At 44.4% G+C, this 20,788-nt stretch overlaps 2 protein-coding genes, 1 long non-coding RNA gene and 1 other non-coding gene across 5 annotated transcripts; 1 reads left to right on the top strand and 3 right to left on the bottom strand.

The window, feature by feature from the left end:
* Window positions 1-1,034: 1,034 nt before the first annotated feature.
* On the bottom strand, window positions 1,035-8,807 carry cd (peroxidasin homolog cardinal). Of its 2 annotated transcripts, none has more exons than XM_022075062.2 (14): window positions 8,702-8,807; window positions 7,821-7,951; window positions 7,498-7,640; window positions 7,146-7,374; window positions 6,842-7,065; window positions 6,459-6,629; window positions 6,124-6,279; window positions 5,215-5,436; window positions 4,920-5,117; window positions 4,117-4,253; window positions 3,668-3,820; window positions 3,251-3,474; window positions 2,943-3,112; window positions 1,035-2,571 (listed from the first exon to the last, which is right to left on the bottom strand). In XM_022075062.2, the coding sequence occupies exons 2-14, from the start codon at window positions 7,946-7,948 to the stop codon at window positions 1,802-1,804; spliced, it is 2,925 nt and encodes a 974-aa protein (XP_021930754.2). In that variant the 5' UTR covers window positions 7,949-7,951; window positions 8,702-8,807; the 3' UTR covers window positions 1,035-1,801. The 2 variants fall into 2 exon arrangements, with proteins under 2 accessions (XP_021930754.2, XP_087199244.1); XM_087343118.1 differs by having other exon boundaries at window positions 8,709-8,781.
* On the top strand, window positions 5,393-8,640 carry LOC147874843 (uncharacterized). Its single transcript, XR_015533693.1, has 2 exons — window positions 5,393-5,455; window positions 6,431-8,640. It is a non-coding gene; the product is annotated as an uncharacterized LOC147874843 (long non-coding RNA).
* Window positions 8,808-12,574: 3,767 nt separating the features above from the next.
* Window positions 12,575-12,694, bottom strand: TRNAL-CAA (transfer RNA leucine (anticodon CAA)). Its single transcript has 2 exons — window positions 12,657-12,694; window positions 12,575-12,619 (listed from the first exon to the last, which is right to left on the bottom strand). It is a non-coding gene; the product is annotated as a tRNA-Leu (tRNA).
* A 5,792-nt stretch (window positions 12,695-18,486) lies between these two features.
* LOC110835129 (dnaJ protein homolog 1) lies at window positions 18,487-20,752 on the bottom strand. The gene is made up of 3 exons (XM_022075049.2): window positions 20,579-20,752; window positions 19,442-20,283; window positions 18,487-19,200 (listed from the first exon to the last, which is right to left on the bottom strand). The coding sequence occupies exons 2-3, from the start codon at window positions 20,267-20,269 to the stop codon at window positions 18,967-18,969; spliced, it is 1,062 nt and encodes a 353-aa protein (XP_021930741.1). The 5' UTR covers window positions 20,270-20,283; window positions 20,579-20,752; the 3' UTR covers window positions 18,487-18,966.
* Window positions 20,753-20,788: the final 36 nt, after the last annotated feature.

Consider the following 20,788-nt stretch of genomic DNA (forward strand, 5'->3'; position numbering starts at 1 on the left):
ATTGCTTCATTCCACATCTTTGCAATCATCATTTACATTCCTGTAATTATAATCTTCACATCCTTTAACCATCTGCATACAGCAGAGTTCTCCTTGAGAAGTTTATAATTTCTGAGTTTCTCAAGAAATTCTCTGCATTGTGCAAAATGTGTATGTTCCTTAGAGATGTGCTGGCACTTGCGAAAAGGACTGATTTTGGTTGTACGAGTTGCACCCGCCCTCTCTCGGCTTACACGTCGCGCATTTAGGTGCCACGACTACTCGCGCGACCTCTGCCATGTTCACAGGAGCCGGCCCTCATCACTGTCCTTTGAGGCGGATGAATCCAGTCCCTGTATTTTAATATCACCCACCCAAGTGATCTTTTTCCTTCGCGTTCTCAAAATGTGATTTTGGATGTTTCTCATCTGTACGTGTCGCGTGCTCCACCCATCTCGTCCTCCTTGACTTGATCCTGTAATGATACTTAGCTTAACATTTGGAGTTCAGTAATTGTTACAACATAATGTGGTTAAGCTGCTGTGTTCCGCAGCAATGAAAGATCGAGTTGCAGGGGAACTTGTGTGCCACTGCTGTAGGGCCTATGAGCCGAACAAGACCGCAATGTCCTACGAACAGCCTAAAGACACTGCTCCTGCCTGGTCCACTGCTGACGTGGAGGTTTTTAGGGGTAAATTACGATGGTCAGATCACGTCGCTAGTTTGGATGGAGAAATGGGAAAACAGGTGAAACATCATTTGCACTATTTAACTTGTATTTTTAGTATCAGCTTTCCCTGTATATCAAGAGCATACGAGTCCTGTAGGAAGTATCTTCTGTTTTTGAGTGAATTTCATTTTAGTAATTGATGTTGGCAGTATTGATCTTTTATGTCGAATAACCTTTTTTTACAGAATTTATCCAGCCAAACACGCTCGTCTGCTGTGACTCATATTTCTCATTGTATTTTACATATTTATATATATATTTTTATATCCATAAAAGTATTTGTTTATATGTTTGTTTTTTGGACAGAATTACTAGTACACAAAAATTAGTTTAAGATGGTTACTTTATTTCCAACATTTCAGTCATCTTTATATCGGGACTCTCTCGTAAGGCCATTTAATCTGGTCCGTGAGCCAGCAGTAAGTGCTTAATTTAATAATTCAGATTTTTAAAAGTCAGGGTGTTCAGGAATTACAAATGCAGCAAATGATCATACTTTTTGCACACACATGATATACTTTGCAACGTGAATTCATATCACAATTTTTCTGCATTTACGTCTCATAATGGTTTATGCCCGGTTGAAAGAATAAAAGTTAGACCGGACATACCAGAACATTTCTTGGAAATACTGTAATTTATGCAACTCATTGTACTACTTAATAAGAAAGTAGCTTAGATTTGTATTTTGGGCATTAAAATTTGGCAGGTGGCTTTGATAGTCTGGTCTGCATTCAGACGTAGAATTTATTAACCATGTGGCCGAGTAAAGAGTTGAAATTTCAAGATGTGCTACGCAGTCTGATGGGGCTTGATGGTATGCAGTGGTTTGTAGGCTTGCACCATACTGTGTACGTAGTGAACTGAGCTTCAATTATGGTGTTTAAATTGAGATGCTTTGTGGTTCAGTCTCAGACTACGATGCTGAATTGTCGTGTTTTGTGTCATTGAAATGGGCACAGACTGGAAATTAAATTTGTTCATTGAAACTGCCCTTCACGTGTCTGCTTCACCTCGGTCACTGCCAGCATTCCACGTCACGGTGTCTGTGTGTGCCCCTCAGTGTGGTCACTTTGCTAATGCAGTTCCTTTTTAATTCCAAACTCTTTCTGAATTTTCAGCTGTAGAGCTTGTGTTATCTGTCTCACTTTCCTGAGAAAATTTTCCGTTCGTCTCGACCCGATACTGAGACGAACTGGGGAGTGTTAATATAATGCTCCCAGACCACCAGAACACCGTTCTATCACCGGAATATGCTCCTTCAAGGACAACAGGCATTACTACTGGCTTTGATGTGGTTTGAACACTTGGATTTAATGAGAAGTTCCCAGAAAGCTCAACAGATGGTGGGTGAGATGCTGGTACTCTGAACTGGCCCACTTCCTTGAAGTAGATTGGTGACATGAATGTGCCTGAAATTTCCCAGGGTCCTGACTGAAACCAATCCAAGAATATCTGGAAGAAGAACTGTCCGTTCATCCACTGCTGGGGTCCATGCTGCAGTGAGAAAATGCCATGAAGAGAGTCGGCTCTTACAGTGCCAGACCAGAGGCACCTGAAACTGGATCGAGCAGGCAGTGGCAGTGGGGTATGTCCATCCCACAGGACAGATCCTGTGTCAGAATGCACGTGGCCTGATGTGATGTGGGCCTCCAGACGTGTTGACGGCGCGTTCGCTCTTGTGGCCGGCTGGCCGTCGTCTCGCCACGAGGATAAGTCCGGCCCAGGGATGGAGCCGCACGGCACGCGCTTGTTGCCAGGGCCGACAGTACGCATGACGAAAGGCTGGGAATTCGGCAGGGAGTCGGCGTTGTCGCATATGATCCGGGCAAGGGAAGTTTTGCGCAGCTCGTCCAGTTGTCCTGGCAACAGTGAAGAGCAGAAGGCTTTGGTTCAGCAGCCAAACATCCACAAATCATTGTTTTGCCCTGATGCTAAATGTACAGGAGGACCAAAGTTATTCCAGATCACTTGTAAGGAACGTTATTTGCACAAAGGCCGATTTAAAGAACTATCCTAATTTACGCCATAAGTCGATGGATAAAACAACTTTAATTTTAATTTACTTGCGTGTTTACATCATGAACATGATTGGTATTAATCAGCAAACAAATTTATGAAACTGATGATGCTCATTTGTCACCAGCTTTACAATATGCAAGCTTACGTCAGTCAGCTGAATTGCCATGAAATAACCGCAGCATTAAAAGTGGGGATACATACAAAATCTCACCTGGTGTAAAGGCCTGTGGTGTTTCAGGTGTCTCATACCAGAACCTGTCACCCTTTTTGAGTCTGACGAACTGGTCCGTCACCAGACACGTGATGGTGGGACCCAAGAAACCCCCCTCCAGGGGTTTTTCAGCCATTCCCCCTATGTACAGGTCAATGTCACTCACAGATCTGCAAAAATCATTCATCTGATGACCATGCAGAACTGTACTCAATTTTCTACTGTGGTTAACCTGAAAATTAATACTTCATAGTTCATTTGTCAGTTGCGTGACTCAAGTCTTTGTGGCAGAATGTCGTACTACTTGCCTGTATAATTCATTCAGCTTCATCAGAGAGTCGCTGTCCATAAAGCCTTGCATGTCGCTGAAAGTTTGCGGACGTGAGAGACCGCAGCGCTCTCTCCAGGCAGTGTATGTTGGCAGCCCATGGTCCCTGCCCCTCTGTATATTCAGGGACACTAGATCGAGTCCACATGGTGCCCCATGGGGGGCAGCAGAGGGTGTTTCTTGCTCAAACAGGTGCTCAGTCAGCTGCAGTGCATGAAAGATTTTTCTGATTTTATTCTGTGAATTTTTTTTTTCCTTCAAAATACTAAAAATAATGATTCAGTCTCATGTAAGATTGTTGGGGTCGTTAAATCAAGGTGTTGTTTTATTACATTTTATTAAAGTTTAAATATTAGTAGCAACATTTCGGATCAAAAGTTTGGACAGACTTTGCCACCTCTTTGCTGACGACAGTCTTGACTTGGGTGTTCAAGGTTCCTGTAATCACGCCATCCAGGAGACCAGGTGTGTACAAGCTGTACGGGTTGAACAACATGCGGTGCAGCTCCACATATTCCTCCGTGCCGTTCACCAGCATCTTTACGAGACCCTGCGGAAGTCAGAGGTTCCGGTTTCAGCCGCGCCGTGCCACGCTGGCCTTATACAATTTACATCATCAGTTATTATGCATCACGAACTCTTTTTTTCTAGTTTGGAATTATTTCTGAAGTAATGAAGCCTGTGGACACTATCTGTGATGCCTTGAATGGCGCATTGTCCCACGGCAAGCTTGTGTCTTGTACAGGGGGCATTGATTTGCGCTGTCCCAGTGTCTGATGTTGCTTGGCTGCCATTGGACCAAGGGAAATGTGAAGGGGCAGGGGTTTTTGTTAATGTTTCACTCACCGGCAGCAGCGTGTGCCCAAACCTGAATGCGGCTGCTGCAAAGCTGTTCGCGATGGAAGCATCCACCGATTTGTTGTAACCGTGAAAATAACCAGAGGGTTGTGGATGCAAATCCAGGCGGGACATGAGTTGACCTCCTGTAAATAAGAATCGCACCTTGGAGGAGTGTAAGGTGCACGGACGTGAAGTTCATGCTTTCTAGATCTTGGCATTAGATGGAGGTGAGTTATCAGCTTCATGCTCTGACCAGCTTTCCTGTCAGAAAAAAGTTGTCAGTGGAACCACGGTTCCGGAGAATTTGACGTAAATACGTCTATACGGAAAGGAAGTTTATATATTGGCTTTATTCTAAATATTTCCTTTATACATGCTTTACAATTGAGTAAAGTTTGATTAAGACATTGCTTATTTAACTTGAATTAGTTACGCTTAAGATGGGTCTGTGGTAGCTGAATGTAATGTAACGTAAGGTAAGGTAACTATGTAGGTAACCATTGTTGTTTATATGTTGATAAGGAGATGACGTTTCCAAGGCAACATAACAATGAAGTTACACTTTTTCGTAACATTTTTGCCGAATGACACTTACCCTAAAATATAGACGTATTTACGTAAAAAAACACTACAGATGAGCTGTGTAGAAGGCTGGGTGGATCCTACAACTCTGGCGTAGCGGTAACAAAGAGACGAGCGCTGGGTCGAAAGAATTGTGCAAATAAATATGTCAGACCCACAGTAAGTTTCTGTAATTATGATTGGATGAAAAGGGAAAGGAAGAAGAATATGCCCTCAGTTTTACCAACCTAGGAGTATTGGGAGGAACTCTGAATATGTGATGTGCTGCAATTGTGCCACCACGACGCGTCGGGCCTCTTGAAACACGCGTTCGTCATCCCAGGACGGATTGAGCTCATTTAGCCAGTCTGCTACCAGATTGTGCTGGCGGGCCCACAACAGGTGCATTGTTGTCAGGTGCAAGTTTTCATTGGCTCGTGCGTCCCCTGGCAGGAAGAACATGTTACTTACGCACAACCATTTGTTAAGGACGAACCAGACACTTTGTACTTCATCTTGGGCAGACCTGTACTCTCCCAGTACCTGAAATGAAGCAGTATCTGCCTTGGGCCATCTCCTGTTTCTGATTACAACCGTCAGATGGATCTGTTGAGTGGGGAAGCAGAGTTCGTCCATCAGGCGTTACAGACATGCGCAATCGTCCACCACTCTTACTGCGCAGCTGTGAGGTCAGACTGAGGCTCGGTCCATACACCACAGAGCCGTCCAGGAATGCGCTCACCTGGTTCAGCTGTTCTCGAGGACCTGCAGTGGTACCAACAAAGTTAGTTTCACATTGAACAGTACGAAATGTGGATTAATAAGTGTCTCGGTTTGGTGTTTCGTTCTGTCCAGTGCATCCGTAGTAGCAGTACCATTTATTTTAAGGTCTAAAAATGTATTTTTTTACGTAAATACGTCTATATTTTAGGGTCAGTGTCATTCGGCAAAAAGTGAAACGAAAAAGTGTAACTGCATTGTTATGTTACCTAGGAAACTTCATCTGTTTATCAACAAATCGACAATAATGGTTACCTAGGAAACGTCGTGTTTACTCGGCATTGTTGTTACCTATAAAACATTACATTACCTTACCTTACATTCAGCTACCACAGAGCCATCTTAAGCGTAACTAATTCAAGTTGAATAAGCAAAGTCTTAATCAAACTTTACTCAATTGTAAAGCATGTATGAGGGAAATATTTAGAATAAAGCCAATCTATAAACTTCCTTTCCGTATAGACGTATTTACGTCAAATTCTCCGGAACCGTAGTTCCACTGACAACTTTTTTAGAACAGCTTAGATTACCTGAGTCGTGATGTCTTTGGTCAGTTGGGGCTGTGCCAGTAATCTATTCGTTTCTTTTAAACACCTCAACACCTTCATAACATTTTTCTGGCATCATCAACCGGTGTAAGAAGAAACTTACGTTGCGTCCTCGCGAACTTACCGAGACTGCAGGTGGGAGCAGGAGCTGAACGCACAAACTCCATGCAGCTGAGGTTGAACTGATGATAGTATGGGTCGGCAGCGGACACCCGAACAGGGAAGCATTCTGGGTGTTGCGGTGTAACCCCGCAACACAAGATGGCATTACCATCCGTATCTGTACGCAGAGTAAAATACGCTTTTTCAACTGAATACATTATTTATTTTTTATGATTATGAATGTTTGGGATTAGGATGTGATGTATTTTAAGGTACATTTACCAGCTAGAACTGTGTGTCACATTAGTTTTTCTGTCATTAATAACTAGGAAATAATCTTCTGGTACATTTGCCCACCTGTGCTTAGCGCAGTAGCTGTGATGTCATGGTCGATGAATTGCCCCCAAACAGCCAGCATCACCGTGAACTTGGGGTCGCCCTTGTACCTTGGTCGACGCATCATGATGCTGACGTCTCTGGCCGATGGCAGAGCGCCGCCGTCAGTTGCCTGTCTTGGTGCCATCACCCCTGGGAAACAAACATGACCAGGGTTTAAGTCTGTGGAAACTTTCGTCTGTTACTGTCATCCTTCGATGATGTTTTATCATCAGCCTGGTCATTAGAGCATAGAAAGGCAGCATTCATAATGTGGAAGGGAGTGATTTTCACCTCATTTATGATAATATTCAAATATTTTCGTTTAGGGATTGAATAAAACTTTTCCAAGATCCGAAACTTACCATCTGCGTAGTCAGGAGACAGACTCCTCCGGAATGGACGCATGGCAATGCCCCACTTGAATGGATGCAGGTGGTTGTTACAGGACCCGTCTGCTGAGCGGAATGGAGTCGATGGACACGGAGTGGATGCTGTATCAGCACATGCTTCTGGAGGCATCCAGTCAGCCTCTACCATGGGGCCTTGCCCCACAGGATCTCTGCTCCCTCTTGGTCTCCCCAGTCCTCTGCAACAGGGCACAGGCGTGAAGTTATGACGACTGAACTTTACGGTTAATGAACGTGTGACGTACTCTGATGTCACTACCTCGCCGCCAGGTGTCTCATAGCCAGATTCAGCGTGTAACCCGCCCGAGCAAGTCTCGTGGCTTCCGGACCAGTTCTCACTGCCATCTGGTGACGGTAGGAAGGAGAGTTTCTATCCAGGTGGGCTGTGGCTACTTGTGATTTGTCACGATCCTGGAGGCCAGTGTCCAGGGCTTCTTGTAGCTGAGCTGCAGAGAGGGTCTGACCGTACCAGCAAGTCCCGTTTTGTTCTGAAAATGTACCAGGCTTTGTGTCGTCATTGTAGGTTCACTGAAAACATTTTCCTGGATATCACTTTGTTGCGTTTTTCAATGGTGGAGGCTGAGGGGTGCACGTGGAAACAGGGTGCTTACCCGACAGTGGGTAATGGAGAGTGAGAAGCGATACGAGAACGTCATCTGCTGGCTTGTCCGGCGTGCTGCTGTTAACAGCATCATCTGTGTCGTTGTCGACAGAGTAGGCCACAGTGCCAATAATCACAACCACAAAGCAGGCCCTGGAACAATTGGGAACCATTGTTAGCATTCTTAAGCGAAAGGACGTTCAACAACTGTGCCAGATTTGAGAGTGTTTTCACTGTAAGGTCTCATCAGCAATGTGGCGTTCAATTAAAACTGAAGTTGGGTAAAGTAGACCGCAACAATGCACATCTGCTGCCCTCTGTTTAACTACTTACAGCACCATTGCGCAGACACAGCATTGGAAGTGACGCACTTTGTTCTTGTACAGTTGACCGGCATTGAACACGTACTGCGGGTCGTAGTGTGGCGCCGATGAGGCACGCAGGGGCGTGCGTTCCGTCATCTCCTGACGGAAGACCAAAAACAGTTCATGACAACCTTCCAGGCTCGGCCAATGATTTCTCGCGATTCTAATTGCTTTAAGAGAGCTACACGATAATGGAAAAAGGAATTTTGACTTCTGTGTTGTAACACCCTGTGAATATATAGGTAAATGCCAATGGTTCGGAAGAACGTACTGGCTCCATCTTCAAGGCTGAAGATGTTTATACGAAACGTTATCTTCCTATAAGTACACGGCGTTACAATCCAGAAGATACATTTTCACCGGAGTAAAACTTTTTATCTTATATTACAAGACATTAAGGATGATTTGAATCGTGCTGTAGAAGCAAGACCCGGTTTCAGCAACACTAGCCGCTCATTATCGTCATTGTTGCGTCGTCAAAGCATTTCTGTAGCTGATACCTCGACTTGAATTCTTATTGTTGTCGCGTTCTCCACGAGAACCACTTTATATTATTACCTGCTTCAGTACGAATAAATGTCTGGCTTCTGTGTCAACTGACGCTAAATACACCTTTACCTAGCGACTTTATAGAACGTATCGAAATCCGTCTAACCTGAAATATTCATGGTTTTCCAACCAGTGCCAGAATGAAAGATTTCGCTGTTTTCCTTTTCTACATGATGTAATTTGACATTGTTATAATCCGCGGTTTATACACAGAAAAATAAATGAACAGTAACATGAAATTTTCTAAAGTTTTCAGTCCTGTAAAACAAGGCGCGCATGTAAACTGTCTCTTGTTTATACCTCTGGCTTCTCAAAGACGACGACAGACGACCAACCCGTCGCTGCTCGATGCTTTCTTGTTTCTGGGTTGCCCTCGACTGTCGTCTCTGTACGGCTTCCCCACGGCGCACATGAAATCCAACCAATCCCCTTGAGCCCCGGCCTTATTTGCGCAATGCAGACTGCGTGCTGTCTACCCGTTCCTAGCCTGACAGTATTTCATGAGGATGGTAAGTTTAAAAGGTACTTTCCACTTTAATTTTATACGCGTCATTGGCAATTGATGAAACTACCATTAAAAGCAGGTCCAGTAATTACTTTTAATTACCGACTCTTAGCAATGACAAAATGGCGACCCTGGGAACCCAAGAAGCAGCGTAGTATTGTAATAGGTATTTATGTACTGGAAATTTTATTTATGCTATTATATAGGAAAAGTAAACTAATAGAATGATACTAAACGGTATTTTCTTCATCTTAAGACCCCCATCGATTAGTATTTTTTTTTTTGGGGGGGGGGGGGAAATATGTTACAGTAGGAATTGCCAATATTCAAACATAAAATTTCTTTGGGTTGATACTTTCGGAATCTTCTGTGTTGCCAACTATGTGTTTTATTTTCCCATGACTTAGTTTTCATGGACATGAAGATTTTTCTTACAATTTAATTTTTCGATGTTCATAGACGCCGTCAAATGTAAGATGCTCCCCCTATTTCGGAAATTTTAAAATGTGAAAAATCGCGTCTTGAAATCGAGGATATATTAAGGTTAATAAATGAAGTGTCACTGGGTTTGCTGCAACTCTGGGGGCCTGAAGCCCTGAAAGTTCAGTGAAGCCACAACTCTGCCCCAGGATCCTTATGAAGTCTCTCGACCAAAATAAGGTTATTATTGTTTGGAAACAAAACGGTCTGGCGAACTACGCGACACGTATTTCTTTTTTTTTTCTAAAGAGTCTCCTTGGCGTCACGAAGCCATAAAGTTGTCTCCCTGATGTGAGACTAAATCCTACATTCAGTCGTCTTTTAAAATATCAGATGATCTGGGTTCATTATCAACACACTACGTTAATTAAATCCTTTCCTCTCCCCACCAACAACAATAATCTACTGCTTTAGCTATGTACGTTCTGTATTTTAAATAATTACTATTATTTTATATTTATTATTTATTTAGTGTTCTGTCTGACGACAGGTCCATATGAACAGGATCCTTCCATCCTTTTCTCGGACTGGGACCTGTTCATATACGTTCTTGGCAGATGATCCACAAGTGGTTTGCCATTGCCTTCTTCTGTGTGTGAATGGAGTAATTGTTGGGATGCCACGGAGGAGAACTCCGTGTTGCCTAGACCACGGCCTTGCCCAACACAAGTTATAAATTCGGGCACCGCCGGGAATCGAACCCGAGACCCCAGGATTACAAGGCCAGCGTTCTAACCGCTAGACCACCTCATCTTATTATTATTTAGTGTTCTGTCTGACGACAGGTCCATATGAACAGGATCCTTCCATCCTTTTCTCTTCTCGGACTGGGACCTGTTCATATACGTTCTTGGCAGATGATCCAGAAGTGGTTTGCCATTGCCTTCTTCTGTGTGTGAATGGAGTAATTGTTGGGATGCCACGGAGGAAAACTCCGTGTTGCCTAGACCACGGCCTTGCCCAACATAATTTATAAATTCGGGCACCGCCGGGAATCGAACCCGAGACCCCAGGATTACAAGGCCAGCGTTCTAACCGCTAGACCACCGTGGGGTTATATAATTACTATAGTATAACAAAGTACGGTATTTGTATTCTCGCAGTTCTTAAAGATACGTAAATTGTATAAAATAGTTGCTGGCACTGGGAAAGAAAGACCATTGTGTTTGTTTACACACTGATATCACATTATCTGGAAGACGTGGACCAGTTGCCGAACACATTGGCCAAGACAATTGTTCTTTTGAGATTCTAAAACTGCAATTTATATATCTTTTTTCATTTCCTGTGATTCCCAGGAAAGTCGCTACCCACCGGTTGCGAAACTACGGCATGAGGCATGAGGCATGTTTGGTAATTTGAAGTACTATTTGCCGTCGTCTGTGTCTTCCGTTTTGTAATCGTAAATTTTCCATACTGGAACTGAGTCGAAATTTTATAGCGCAGGCGCGTGAACGCCATTCGCCTGTTTTGTGTGTAACCGCTTCTTGTGAAGGTTGGCAGAAGATACTTCGTTCCAGCTTTAGTTTTTGCAAGAAGCAACAGTGTTATAAGAATTCGTGTGTTTGCTGAATTTCTTCTGTGAATGTAAGTAGTGCTCTGTAGCTTCAGTTACATGTATGAAGGTGTTAAGTGGATAAAATGGGACTTGTTTCCCGGCGTCCATGTAACGGTAATACAGGTTATATTGTATAGGCCTCGTCAGTCTTCTGTTGCTTGTTAACAGTCCGACGTGACGGATATCTTGTGGGTTTCATAAATATATTTCGGCGAATGTATTCATTTACATTTCATTTGACCATTCTAGTGATTCATTGCGAAGTCCGCGTCCACGAAAGTAAATGCTAGCTTCGGATTATTGTCAGTAGTAATAGTAGCCGCATCAGTTACTGTTGCGAAATGCGGTTTGTTCGATCTAGAAGCCTGTGACCCCGCGCGGTGGTTTCAGGTTCTGTGGATACACAGTTCGCAGAAACTTGAAACTTCAGCGAGGGGGCTTTCCTCCCTGCCTCCTTCTCGACGTACATACCAGTGAAAAGGAAATTGAACACGAAGTTGTAATGTGAACGAGTAGGGTGGTAGGACTGTGTTGATGTCTCCACACACGCAGACGTGGCTTTGGACTGCAATGCTTGTGGTCTCCGTCTGTCAAATTTAAAAGTTGTGTGATCACATGAGGGCGGAAGGTGACTGACTGGTCGGTCTGGTTCGACCTCGAAGTGCGGACTGGCGGTAGAACCGCCGGACGCCAGGGTTTCAGGTTTCGCTGGACAAGCAATCGGATCCAGACGCGTATGTAACCTCAGTAACGGTTTCCGCTCCAGTGACCAAGCTAGCCAGTCAAGGCGTGTTCCGCAAATCCTCAGGTTCAGTCCCAACTCTGGTTTTTGCAAACCGAATTAGTCATGAACCAGATTGCACCGACTGTAGCTATTGTTTTAGTGCAGACGCACGCAGGTGGTGGGTGATGTGTTACAATTTTTATACTGAATGAGATTTTAGGTTCTCACGGCGGCGAATAAGAAGATGGTTGTCCTCTGCGTTGTAGCACCGTGTAGCCTGGTATTAATTTACCGACGTTTCAGAAGTGTTCCTTGCTGCCTTCATCATTGATGGAGACAGCAAGATCATCTGAAGGCAGCCATATTAATTTCTCTGCTGTGGGTGAGAATGTGATAATTGTATTTGCACTGTGTGAGAAGGGGCGCTGGCCCTCAGAGAGCAGCTGCTATTATTTTACCGGTCCATAATTCAGAAACCGTGATACCAGTGCGCTGGTGACCAGATAATTGCGCACAGAAAAAAACCCATTGAATTTGTTCCCGAAACGTCGGTTTACTACGGTAACCAGTTAACGCGGCTGATTACTTTATAGTATTGTGAATGTGAGCATTCGTCCGTGTGAGTATTTTTCGTGTGAGCATTTATGACAGTGGGCTTTTTTCTGTGCGCAATTTCCGTGTGGGATTTTGTCGTGTGCGGTTTTGTCATTGAACTGAGTGTACTGTCCCTGGCGATAAAGCTGAAGGAACGTGACGTCAGTCCAAATGTCATTGCTAGTAAAGTTATGTTGGGCATTCATTCCCTTGCAGCTTAAACGTTGTTTGGCGAATTTTTTTTAAGGTTTTTGTGTTCGTATGTGCTTCTGATCCGCATTATTAAATTTTCCCAAAAAAAAAAAAAATTTGTGTCAGAAGTGGGATTCGAACCCACGCCCTCATAGAGGACCAGAATTCTACGCGTGCCTACGTTCAGCAGGCAAGGACAAGCCTTGAGTCTGGCGCCTTAGACCGCTCGGCCATTCTGACATATACTCAATTTGTAGAATAACACTTTACTTTACATGGTTATTACATATGTATGTTCTTAAGTAATAATTGTCGACTTGGATTTCAAAATGTAGTTGTTTTTCTACGAGTTTCTTGTCGAAGTACGAAGTAGAAGTCAACAATTAGAAGGGACATGAAGAAGTCTATCGTGAAGATTAAATCAAAAACTTTACCCGATGCATCGACAATGTTATGTGGACAACAATTTGTGCAGCTTCCAAAAATTGTATAAACATTACAAATCAGCATTTAGCCTGGATTATGCTCGTCTTTTGCACCATAAGACAATTTAAATGCGTTTATTTCCTATTTGGTTGGCTGTTCTGCACGAGCTGACTACAAGGTGTCGTTGAAAGGTTCGGATAACAGATGGCAGCGTAAGTAGCCTAGAATTTTGAACTTCAACCGGAAGATGTCAGTATGTAGAATTACATTACTGCCATCTACAGAGAATTATTGAACTGTTACACGCTCGATATTGATTTTGCTGGCAAATGAGGGCGGAAAGGGGTAATGACTTTAACTATTTCTGCGTATATGCACCGGTTTGGGCTGGTTCTCGAAAAGTTTTTAATCGCTGACTTTCTTCTGGGGTTGTTGCACCGTGTAATCTATTTTGATTTGATTTGTTGTTATGTGAATTTCGAACGTGCGCATATTTTAGCCGAAACCACACAGTCCTGCGTCTGATTTTCCGTTTTGTGTTTCATCTGCTCTCGATACAATGGCGTCCCGTGCCGAATGGACATTTTTTAGTCGAGAAGCGCGAATCTGACCGCGATGTTGTGGTTAGCACCTCGGAGATCCCGGCAGGTTTTCCTCCTTGTGGCTATGAAGTTTCTCTAAAAGAAAATTATGTTGTCCGTTCTGAGATGCTATGCTACATTTAGCCAGCCGTAAAGGATATTATTTCGTTTTTTTTAAGGGGTGCACAATATTCCATGGTCTGAGGCCACACTCAGCATCTTTTTTGAAAGCGCTGGTCAGACATATTCGCGCATTTCTCAGAAATTTTCGCTAACAGATTTGTTCAGTTTTCCAGTAAAAATTAAATATCTCGCTTAGGCGGAACCGTGTCTGTCTCGTTTCGCCTGGAAATTGGTATGAACTGACATCTCCCGTTGATTGCAACGGGCCGATCTTAAAAGAATCACAGGCGTCTCAACTTTTTAGGTCGATTTACAAGTTTCCGATACAAACAGCAGAGCACGTCCTCACGTGACGGCCCGATTCATTCGCAGACTGAAGAAAACCGCGCAACCCGAAATTTGGAGGCGGGCGTCGTCGTAGCTGGCGATCGGACGCCTTCGAGTGGGTGGGTGACGTCACGAACACCGCTGTCTCCTATTTTAGGCGTGGCGATTGTCCGTGCGTGGGCTCCTGTACTCTAGGGTGCCGCGAAAACTTGGTCACTGTTCAGTTACCGCGACGGCTTCGCCCCCAAGCCCCAGACCCCCAGATCCGACACGGCGGCGATGTGACGGGACTCAAACCCTTGTCAGCGCGTCTCAACATCGAACTACGATTTCACGCGTGTCGTGTCGCGCGGGAAACACGGATTGCACACGCAGTTTTGGTTTGGAGACCTCGGCGGAACAAGATAATATTAAAATTGATCTTCGCGTGACTGAACTGGGTTTCTGTCAACGGAGGCTTCGTTCTACCTTCATGCAATGAAATGTCTCTCTTTCACTGCACGATGTAGGGGCAGGGGGGGGGGGGCGTCATGAAACATGACAAAACTAGTCCACGGCATCTTCCTTCTGAATCCTTGCCTGTATCACAACCATTCTGCTCTGGTGTAATTCGGTTTTGCCATGTAGAATGTTCACGGCCTTCTAATAACCGAATTTAGAACAGTTTTCACGACGGGAAACTGTAAATGCTCGTAGAAATTTTGAAAGGATTGCGATGATTGGCCAGTCAGGTTTACAACCACGAAAGAAGAAACTCTATTAAGGACGAATAAATCAGCGCTTTCGCCGGTTTAATCCCCTCTTTTTCTCCCCGTGCGTCGGGCGACGCTTCCCACATTTTGTTTGAACGAGTCCGTCTTCGCCTTCTCTGGCTGTGCGCTGTGGCGGGTCACTGCACTTCAGGCGCAGCGCAGGTGGGGGAACGGGTGGTGTAGTGCGTGGAGGCAGCTTTACCCTGCGTTCCCGTTGCCCCCAGCGACAGGACAGCCTCAAGACGGAAATGGCTTTGTACCAGCCGTCCTAAAAGTATCGTGGTTTTCCTCGACAGCCGTCTTGTTCCTTGCCGCAGTTGACATGAGTGGGTTTCTGATCCGTGCCGGACCGAATGGAGAACGTCGAATGAACAGGCCAGTTCGCTTCTGCCGCGTTTATGAGCGTGGAACTTGGTACTTTTCTGTCCTCCTGAGAAGAAAGAAGATATAGTTTTGTAGGCGTCATTTGGACAGAAGAGAGGCGCAAAATGTTAGTTGAGAATCCTAGAGGCAGAGATAAGGCCCAGATTCGAGGATATTATTAAAATATACGTCGGGGAAGTCGACTGGTTTCGTTTGATTGCGGGCAGAGGGACGGGCTGTTGTGAACGCGGTGGGTCTTGAGCGTGTTCTCCGCAAAGTCGGGAATTTATCGGTTAGCTGAGCGACCATGAAGGCTGTGGACATCGTCGTCATCATCTGGACTGGACTCGTTTGTGGTCCGCAGATGGAAGAGGCCATGGGAGGAGAAAGTGGCTTTGTCCATATTCAGGCAGCTACTGAAGTAATGTTGGGTCACTGGGCCACTCAGAGTGACGTCATCGAAGTAACAAGCTTTCTGATGTTTGTTATTTCGCAACTTTTAAAATTGAAGCCCCCCCTCCGCCCCCCCGCGAGCGCCAGACCACTGAGGAGGACGCCCGCCGTCTATTTTCGTCGCACGCGAACACGCAGTATACAGTCCACGGACCTCCAGGTTACGTCACACTGTGACGTCATGTCATTTAAAACGCAGCAGCTGTCGTAGTTTTTGAGTAGCCACGAAGTAAGGGGCGAGTGCCCACCCAATTTGCCCGAATTTAAAGATATTTTGATCGCATCAGTGACCCAGTTGTTAATTCTGCGGGCCAGAACCTTTTGTGGGTCAGTGCTCGTGGCCTCGGTTCGTTCTCAGAATGAAACTCCCTTCAGATCTTTTGAAATTAATTTAAACCTAAGAGGGGTGAAGTTGGCCGGGGGGGGGGGGAGGAACTGCGTAATTTTGCACTTTTCATGAAATCGACGAGGATGGGATGCATGAGACGAAAATTGAGTACGAAATTTTTGGTTTGAGGTCACACCTCTGGCTACCCGGGCGTTCGTGGGCGGATAATATAAAATGTCGAGATATTCTTTACAGGGACGATAATATTAAGATGGATCGAACGTTAGTGGATTGTGAAGATGGGGGGGGGGGGGTGCATCTGGGGTCGAACCAGCAGGTTGTTACCTGAGACGTACTGAATGACAGAGTAAAATCACGACAACGCCAAACGAGCTTCTCTGTCCTTTGAAGGCGGGGCGCTCTGCGATCGTCGCTTGTTTCCATGACCTACTCTATCAGCGTACGCTGTCCGTGTCGAGACGTCAAACGTGTGTTCAGAGTAGAGCACGATGGGAAATTGTCTTTGCTTTGTATTGTACTGGGAGTAGGGAAAATTTAATTCTGGATCGCATCGTCCATTTTAAGCCCTACTCCTTATGAAACTAAGCTCGACCTTTTTTGAATATTAATCCCACTCACCTACGACTCATCCTCACACATCTTTTTTTAGTTTTTACGCATGAGCTCAGTGTCTCGGGCCATTCTGCAATGCAGTTTCGCACCATACGTTGCCTAACGCTGACGGAGGTCTGTGCCCCATTTACCTTGGCCCCTTTGTCCATGCAGTGAACAAGAACTCAAGTGATTAGAAAGTCCCCTGTTCAAATATCGATTGCTTCCTCTACTAATCGATTCGTCATTCATTTGCACATCGGACGCAATTGCTGTAAATTAAATGAATTACGTCGACTCCCACACCGTTCCTTGTTAATTATCGAAGGTCAGAGCGAGGGCACGTTCGGTAGTTTTACCGCCGCGGCAGAGAAACCGCTCCCTTAAAGTCGCACTTCCGATTAGCATGTTACATCAGTTGCTTCAAGCAAAACTTAAATTCTCAAATTCTGTTTGTCTGAAAGTGAATTATCAATTGGCCCAAAGCGCAGACTGTTCCATTGTTGAACAATATTACTGCGTAGTGTAACTTACATCGTATTCGTGAACATGAATAATAACCTTTGATTCTTTTCCAAACTTTCAACACCTGACGATCGCGAGGCGTCTCATTGTCGTGGGTGTGCGTTCAGTGCCACAGCCTGTACGAATTTCGATCACAAGCCACCATCTCCCACTTACCGTACGCAAATTGGCGTGACGTCACAGCCTCTTCTCACATTGAGGCCGTTGAAGGGTTGAAAAGTATTTGTGTGGGCGGTAAATTTAACAGATTAGCGAAAGTTTCAGCGCGTCGTAAATATTGCAAATAAAAAAAGTTCCTCTCGGAAAGACAACCAGAAAAATATGATTATTATTAGGCACAAGGATTTCCAAAAAGATCGTGAAAGACAATATTACTTTCCCGCGTTATGAAGACGTTTATTTGAGATGTCTGAAGATTACGTAACATCGCGTCGTAGAAAAAGAAGACGTACGATTCGTTCAGAGCGCAAGATGGCTTCCGACGCTTTCATTACTGTGCTTGTGGCAGTATTGGAAATGCAGTCGGCGTTGAGTGACCAATGCGTAACCTGCCCCAGATTACTACAGATCTGCGGCGTAGCCAGCTGAGACTAGCGGGCGATTCACATATTTTACAGGAGCGGAGAATTCTTGGACCGGGCAGGGGTGAAGTAGCGACGGAATGGAGACAATTACACAATTCGTACTCGTCATCTGATTTGTTGCATGAAGCACACGGGTAAACACGATATGCACGAAGCGTTCTGATGCAGGAACCTCTTATGAACTGGCCAATGGGAGACGAAGAATGATCACGTGTCCGAGAAACATGGCGACTGTGACGTCACGTGACCTCCGCGTTATCGCAAACCGGCGACAGGTCGATTCGCGGCGATAATTGCCTTGCACAGCAAATACCATTGCGTAATTTAGGTCACCACAATGGGACAAGCCAATGGATGTCTTAGCAGAGTACCGGCGAAAATCATTTCGCCCCCTAATGAAAAAGTTTACTTCAGTTTGCAAGATTTGTCGCGACTCGTCTCGCTCCCAACAACAAAACTGTGGGGCTTCAAACAAGCAAAATAAAAAACCAACTGAGCGCTTCCAAATTTACAACCGGCGCGGCTCTTGCCAAGGGCAGGGGTATCCAGTCTACGAGTGCTTGCTGTCACTTTCCGGTTATTCGCTTCTGTCTGTCCTCGAGAGCAGATGTCTGTTTTTTTTACCCATAAAACAGGGATCAACCAGAGTTGTACAAAGTGAAGACAATGGCATCTTCCATACTTTAATATTACATTTTGTCCTTGATGCAATGAAAAAACGTCCGTAACATGACTTTACTTTTTTTTAAAAATAAAGATTACTGCTAAGAAACGCTGACTGGGAGGGGCCCTGTATGTATTTGGCCTCAAGGTGATGCATCCTGCTGTGCAGCACACATAAGCCAACACAAAATGACTCTGACTTTCGTTATCAATTCTAATGTCTCTGTGTTGCAATTCTCAACCTGCTTTTAGAGGCTTCCAAGGATATACAAGGTAAAATGACGAGAGGCAGACATAGACATACCATATTTATAATACAAATCGATCTTTTCCCTACATTTGAACATACAATGTGCTGAATGAAATATATTTACAAGATTAGCCTCCTAGTTAATAATTTGTGTTTACAAAAGCATTGTACTAAAACGTACAAAATATAGGCTAGCCACTGGGGAAAAAAAAGAACTACACAAACTCAAAAAATAAAATTAACTGATGCTGTTAATAATAAAATACAATGCAAGTATTACTAAGCCTGACAACTAAGAATCAAAATCTTCTTAAGTCAATCCAGTCGCGACCAGGCTGGCCGACACAAATCACGACTCTCACACTTCACAAGCACGCATGGAACTGTGGTACCAGATGTGATGAGGCGAATCATTCGCACGATGATGTGTAGTGAAGATCACGTTCCAACCTTCTCTAACAGATCGTCCACACGTACAAAACGCATCTTTACCTCCCCTACTATACTAGTCGCATTCTGTCAGTCTCAGTTGGGCAGCGTGTCATACAAAATGTCCTTTACACTTTGCGTGATGTTATCCGGGAACTTTATATCAAACGAAACTATGAGGTCTCCCTTTCGGCTAGGTTCCTTAGGGAACGGCAGTCCATGACCCTGGATTCGCTTCACGGTATTCGGTTTCACAATCTCGTTCATCAAGTTGATAGGAATTTTTTCCCCGGTAACTGTAGGAACATTTACGATTACGCCACACAATGCCTGCAATAAAAACAAAACTCTCAAGTTCTCTTATATTCAGTCAATTTATCAGTTTCTGAGTTACGAGTTAATCAGCATCTGTTGCAAGCTGCCAACATAATTTGCTGGTAAGCAGTTACCTGAATCACCATAACTGGTAACTGCCATGTTATGGTTACTGGAATCAATGTTTACATTCTACTAACATTATGGTTTACAATGGTTAAGACTGGAATCTAGGTCCTGAAACTTTATGTCTTACCTGCTTAAGGGAGATCTTGGCAGAGTAGCGGACGTCGCTACCCTCTCGTTTGAACAGTGGATGAGGTTTGTCGCGTATAATGAACACAATGTCAGCTGGAATCTTGTTACGACCTTGGTCTCCTTCCCTTTGGAACGTTATTTTAGTGCCCGCCTTCCATCCTGGTTTCACGTTGATGGTCAACACTTTGTCCTCCTTTCGTGAGGATCCATCTGGTTGTATGACACGTCGGGAGATCTTCATTTTCTTCGTGCAACCACGACTGATGTCCTCCATAGTTACATATAAATCGTGTTCTACGGCTGGATCTTGAAGTCTATCCTTACTGCGACCAGGAGAGCCACTATGGATGTTAAATGAATGTGATCTGAATGCCCCACCAGGTCCCCCAGGTCTTGCATTACCCATGCCTAGGGTTGTAAATGGGTCATCATCCAATTCCATGTCATCATGGAAGAACATTCGATTACTTCCAGGTCCACCAAGGTCAAAAAATGTATGGAATGGGTTGGCAGTTCCAAAAAATTGAGCAAATGTTGCACGTGGATCACCGTGGAATGTGTACGTGAAACCACCCCCAGATCCTTCACTGCCACCTGAAGGACCACCCTTGAGTCCTTCTTCACCGAACTGGTCGTACACGTCTCGCTTTTTCTTGTCACTCAACACTTCGTATGCTTCTGCTACCTCTTTGAATTTCTCTTCTGCTCCAGCTGTCTTATTTTTGTCGGGGTGATATTTAAGAGCGAGTTTACGGTATGCCTTCTTGATCTCGTCATCAGACGCTCCTTTTGTGATGCCCAATATCTTGTAATAATCCTTCCCCATATCTGGGTTTCAGTCTAAAAATAAAAATAACTTATGAAACATAAAGCAAGAGACACCCTAGTGTTAGAATACCATATGGAACAAATATGCACAGGGTAACTTCTAAATTCATGCTTAGGGAATTTTAAAACTCTCTCCCTCATCTCAGTCGATCCTGTTTTCAAACATGCATAATATTTATAGCCACATACTGTGGAAACTTATCCTCCTAACACGACGTTCACTCTAGGGCTACGCAAGCCAATGTGAGAAAAGAAGAAATGGAGTCGCCTACTTATCAGCTCTAGGCAAAACTTGTACATTACTCACCTTTTACAGGCTGTATGTATGAAATTGTATCACTTGTCGTATTCAAAATACGTGTATCCAAGTAGTATGTATAGAATTCGTAACGACGTCGCACAAATTATGACACTCGCCACCACTATCCACACTTGCGTTTCGTAAACTAAACCAATAGGAAAGCTGCTTTCAAGAATATATACTCATCACTCGGTCTGTAACATTCCGGAAGGTTCT

The sequence above is a fragment of the Zootermopsis nevadensis genome, unplaced genomic scaffold (assembly GCF_977971745.1).
Source record: "Zootermopsis nevadensis isolate Lab colony 2312 unplaced genomic scaffold, Znev_1.0 Znev_ptg000004l, whole genome shotgun sequence".
Lineage (NCBI taxonomy): Eukaryota > Metazoa > Arthropoda > Insecta > Blattodea > Termopsidae > Zootermopsis > Zootermopsis nevadensis.

What these genes read in the sequence shown, in the direction of transcription:
- cd (XM_022075062.2), bottom strand. Translation starts at nt 7,948, where the DNA reads ATGACGGAACGCACGCCCCTGCGTGCCTCATCGGCGCCACACTACGAC. An exon ending in GTTCCTCCCAATACTCCTAG is followed by an intron (nt 4,254 to 4,919) that starts GTTGGTAAAACT and finishes TCTTATTTACAG; the next exon opens with GAGGTCAACTCATGTCCCGC. An exon ending in TTGGGCACACGCTGCTGCCG is followed by an intron (nt 3,821 to 4,116) that starts GTGAGTGAAACA and finishes TGACTTCCGCAG; the next exon opens with GGTCTCGTAAAGATGCTGGT.
- LOC110835129 (XM_022075049.2), bottom strand. Translation starts at nt 20,269, where the DNA reads ATGGGGAAGGATTATTACAAGATATTGGGCATCACAAAAGGAGCGTCT. An exon ending in CCAAGATCTCCCTTAAGCAG is followed by an intron (nt 19,201 to 19,441) that starts GTAAGACATAAA and finishes TTTTTATTGCAG; the next exon opens with GCATTGTGTGGCGTAATCGT.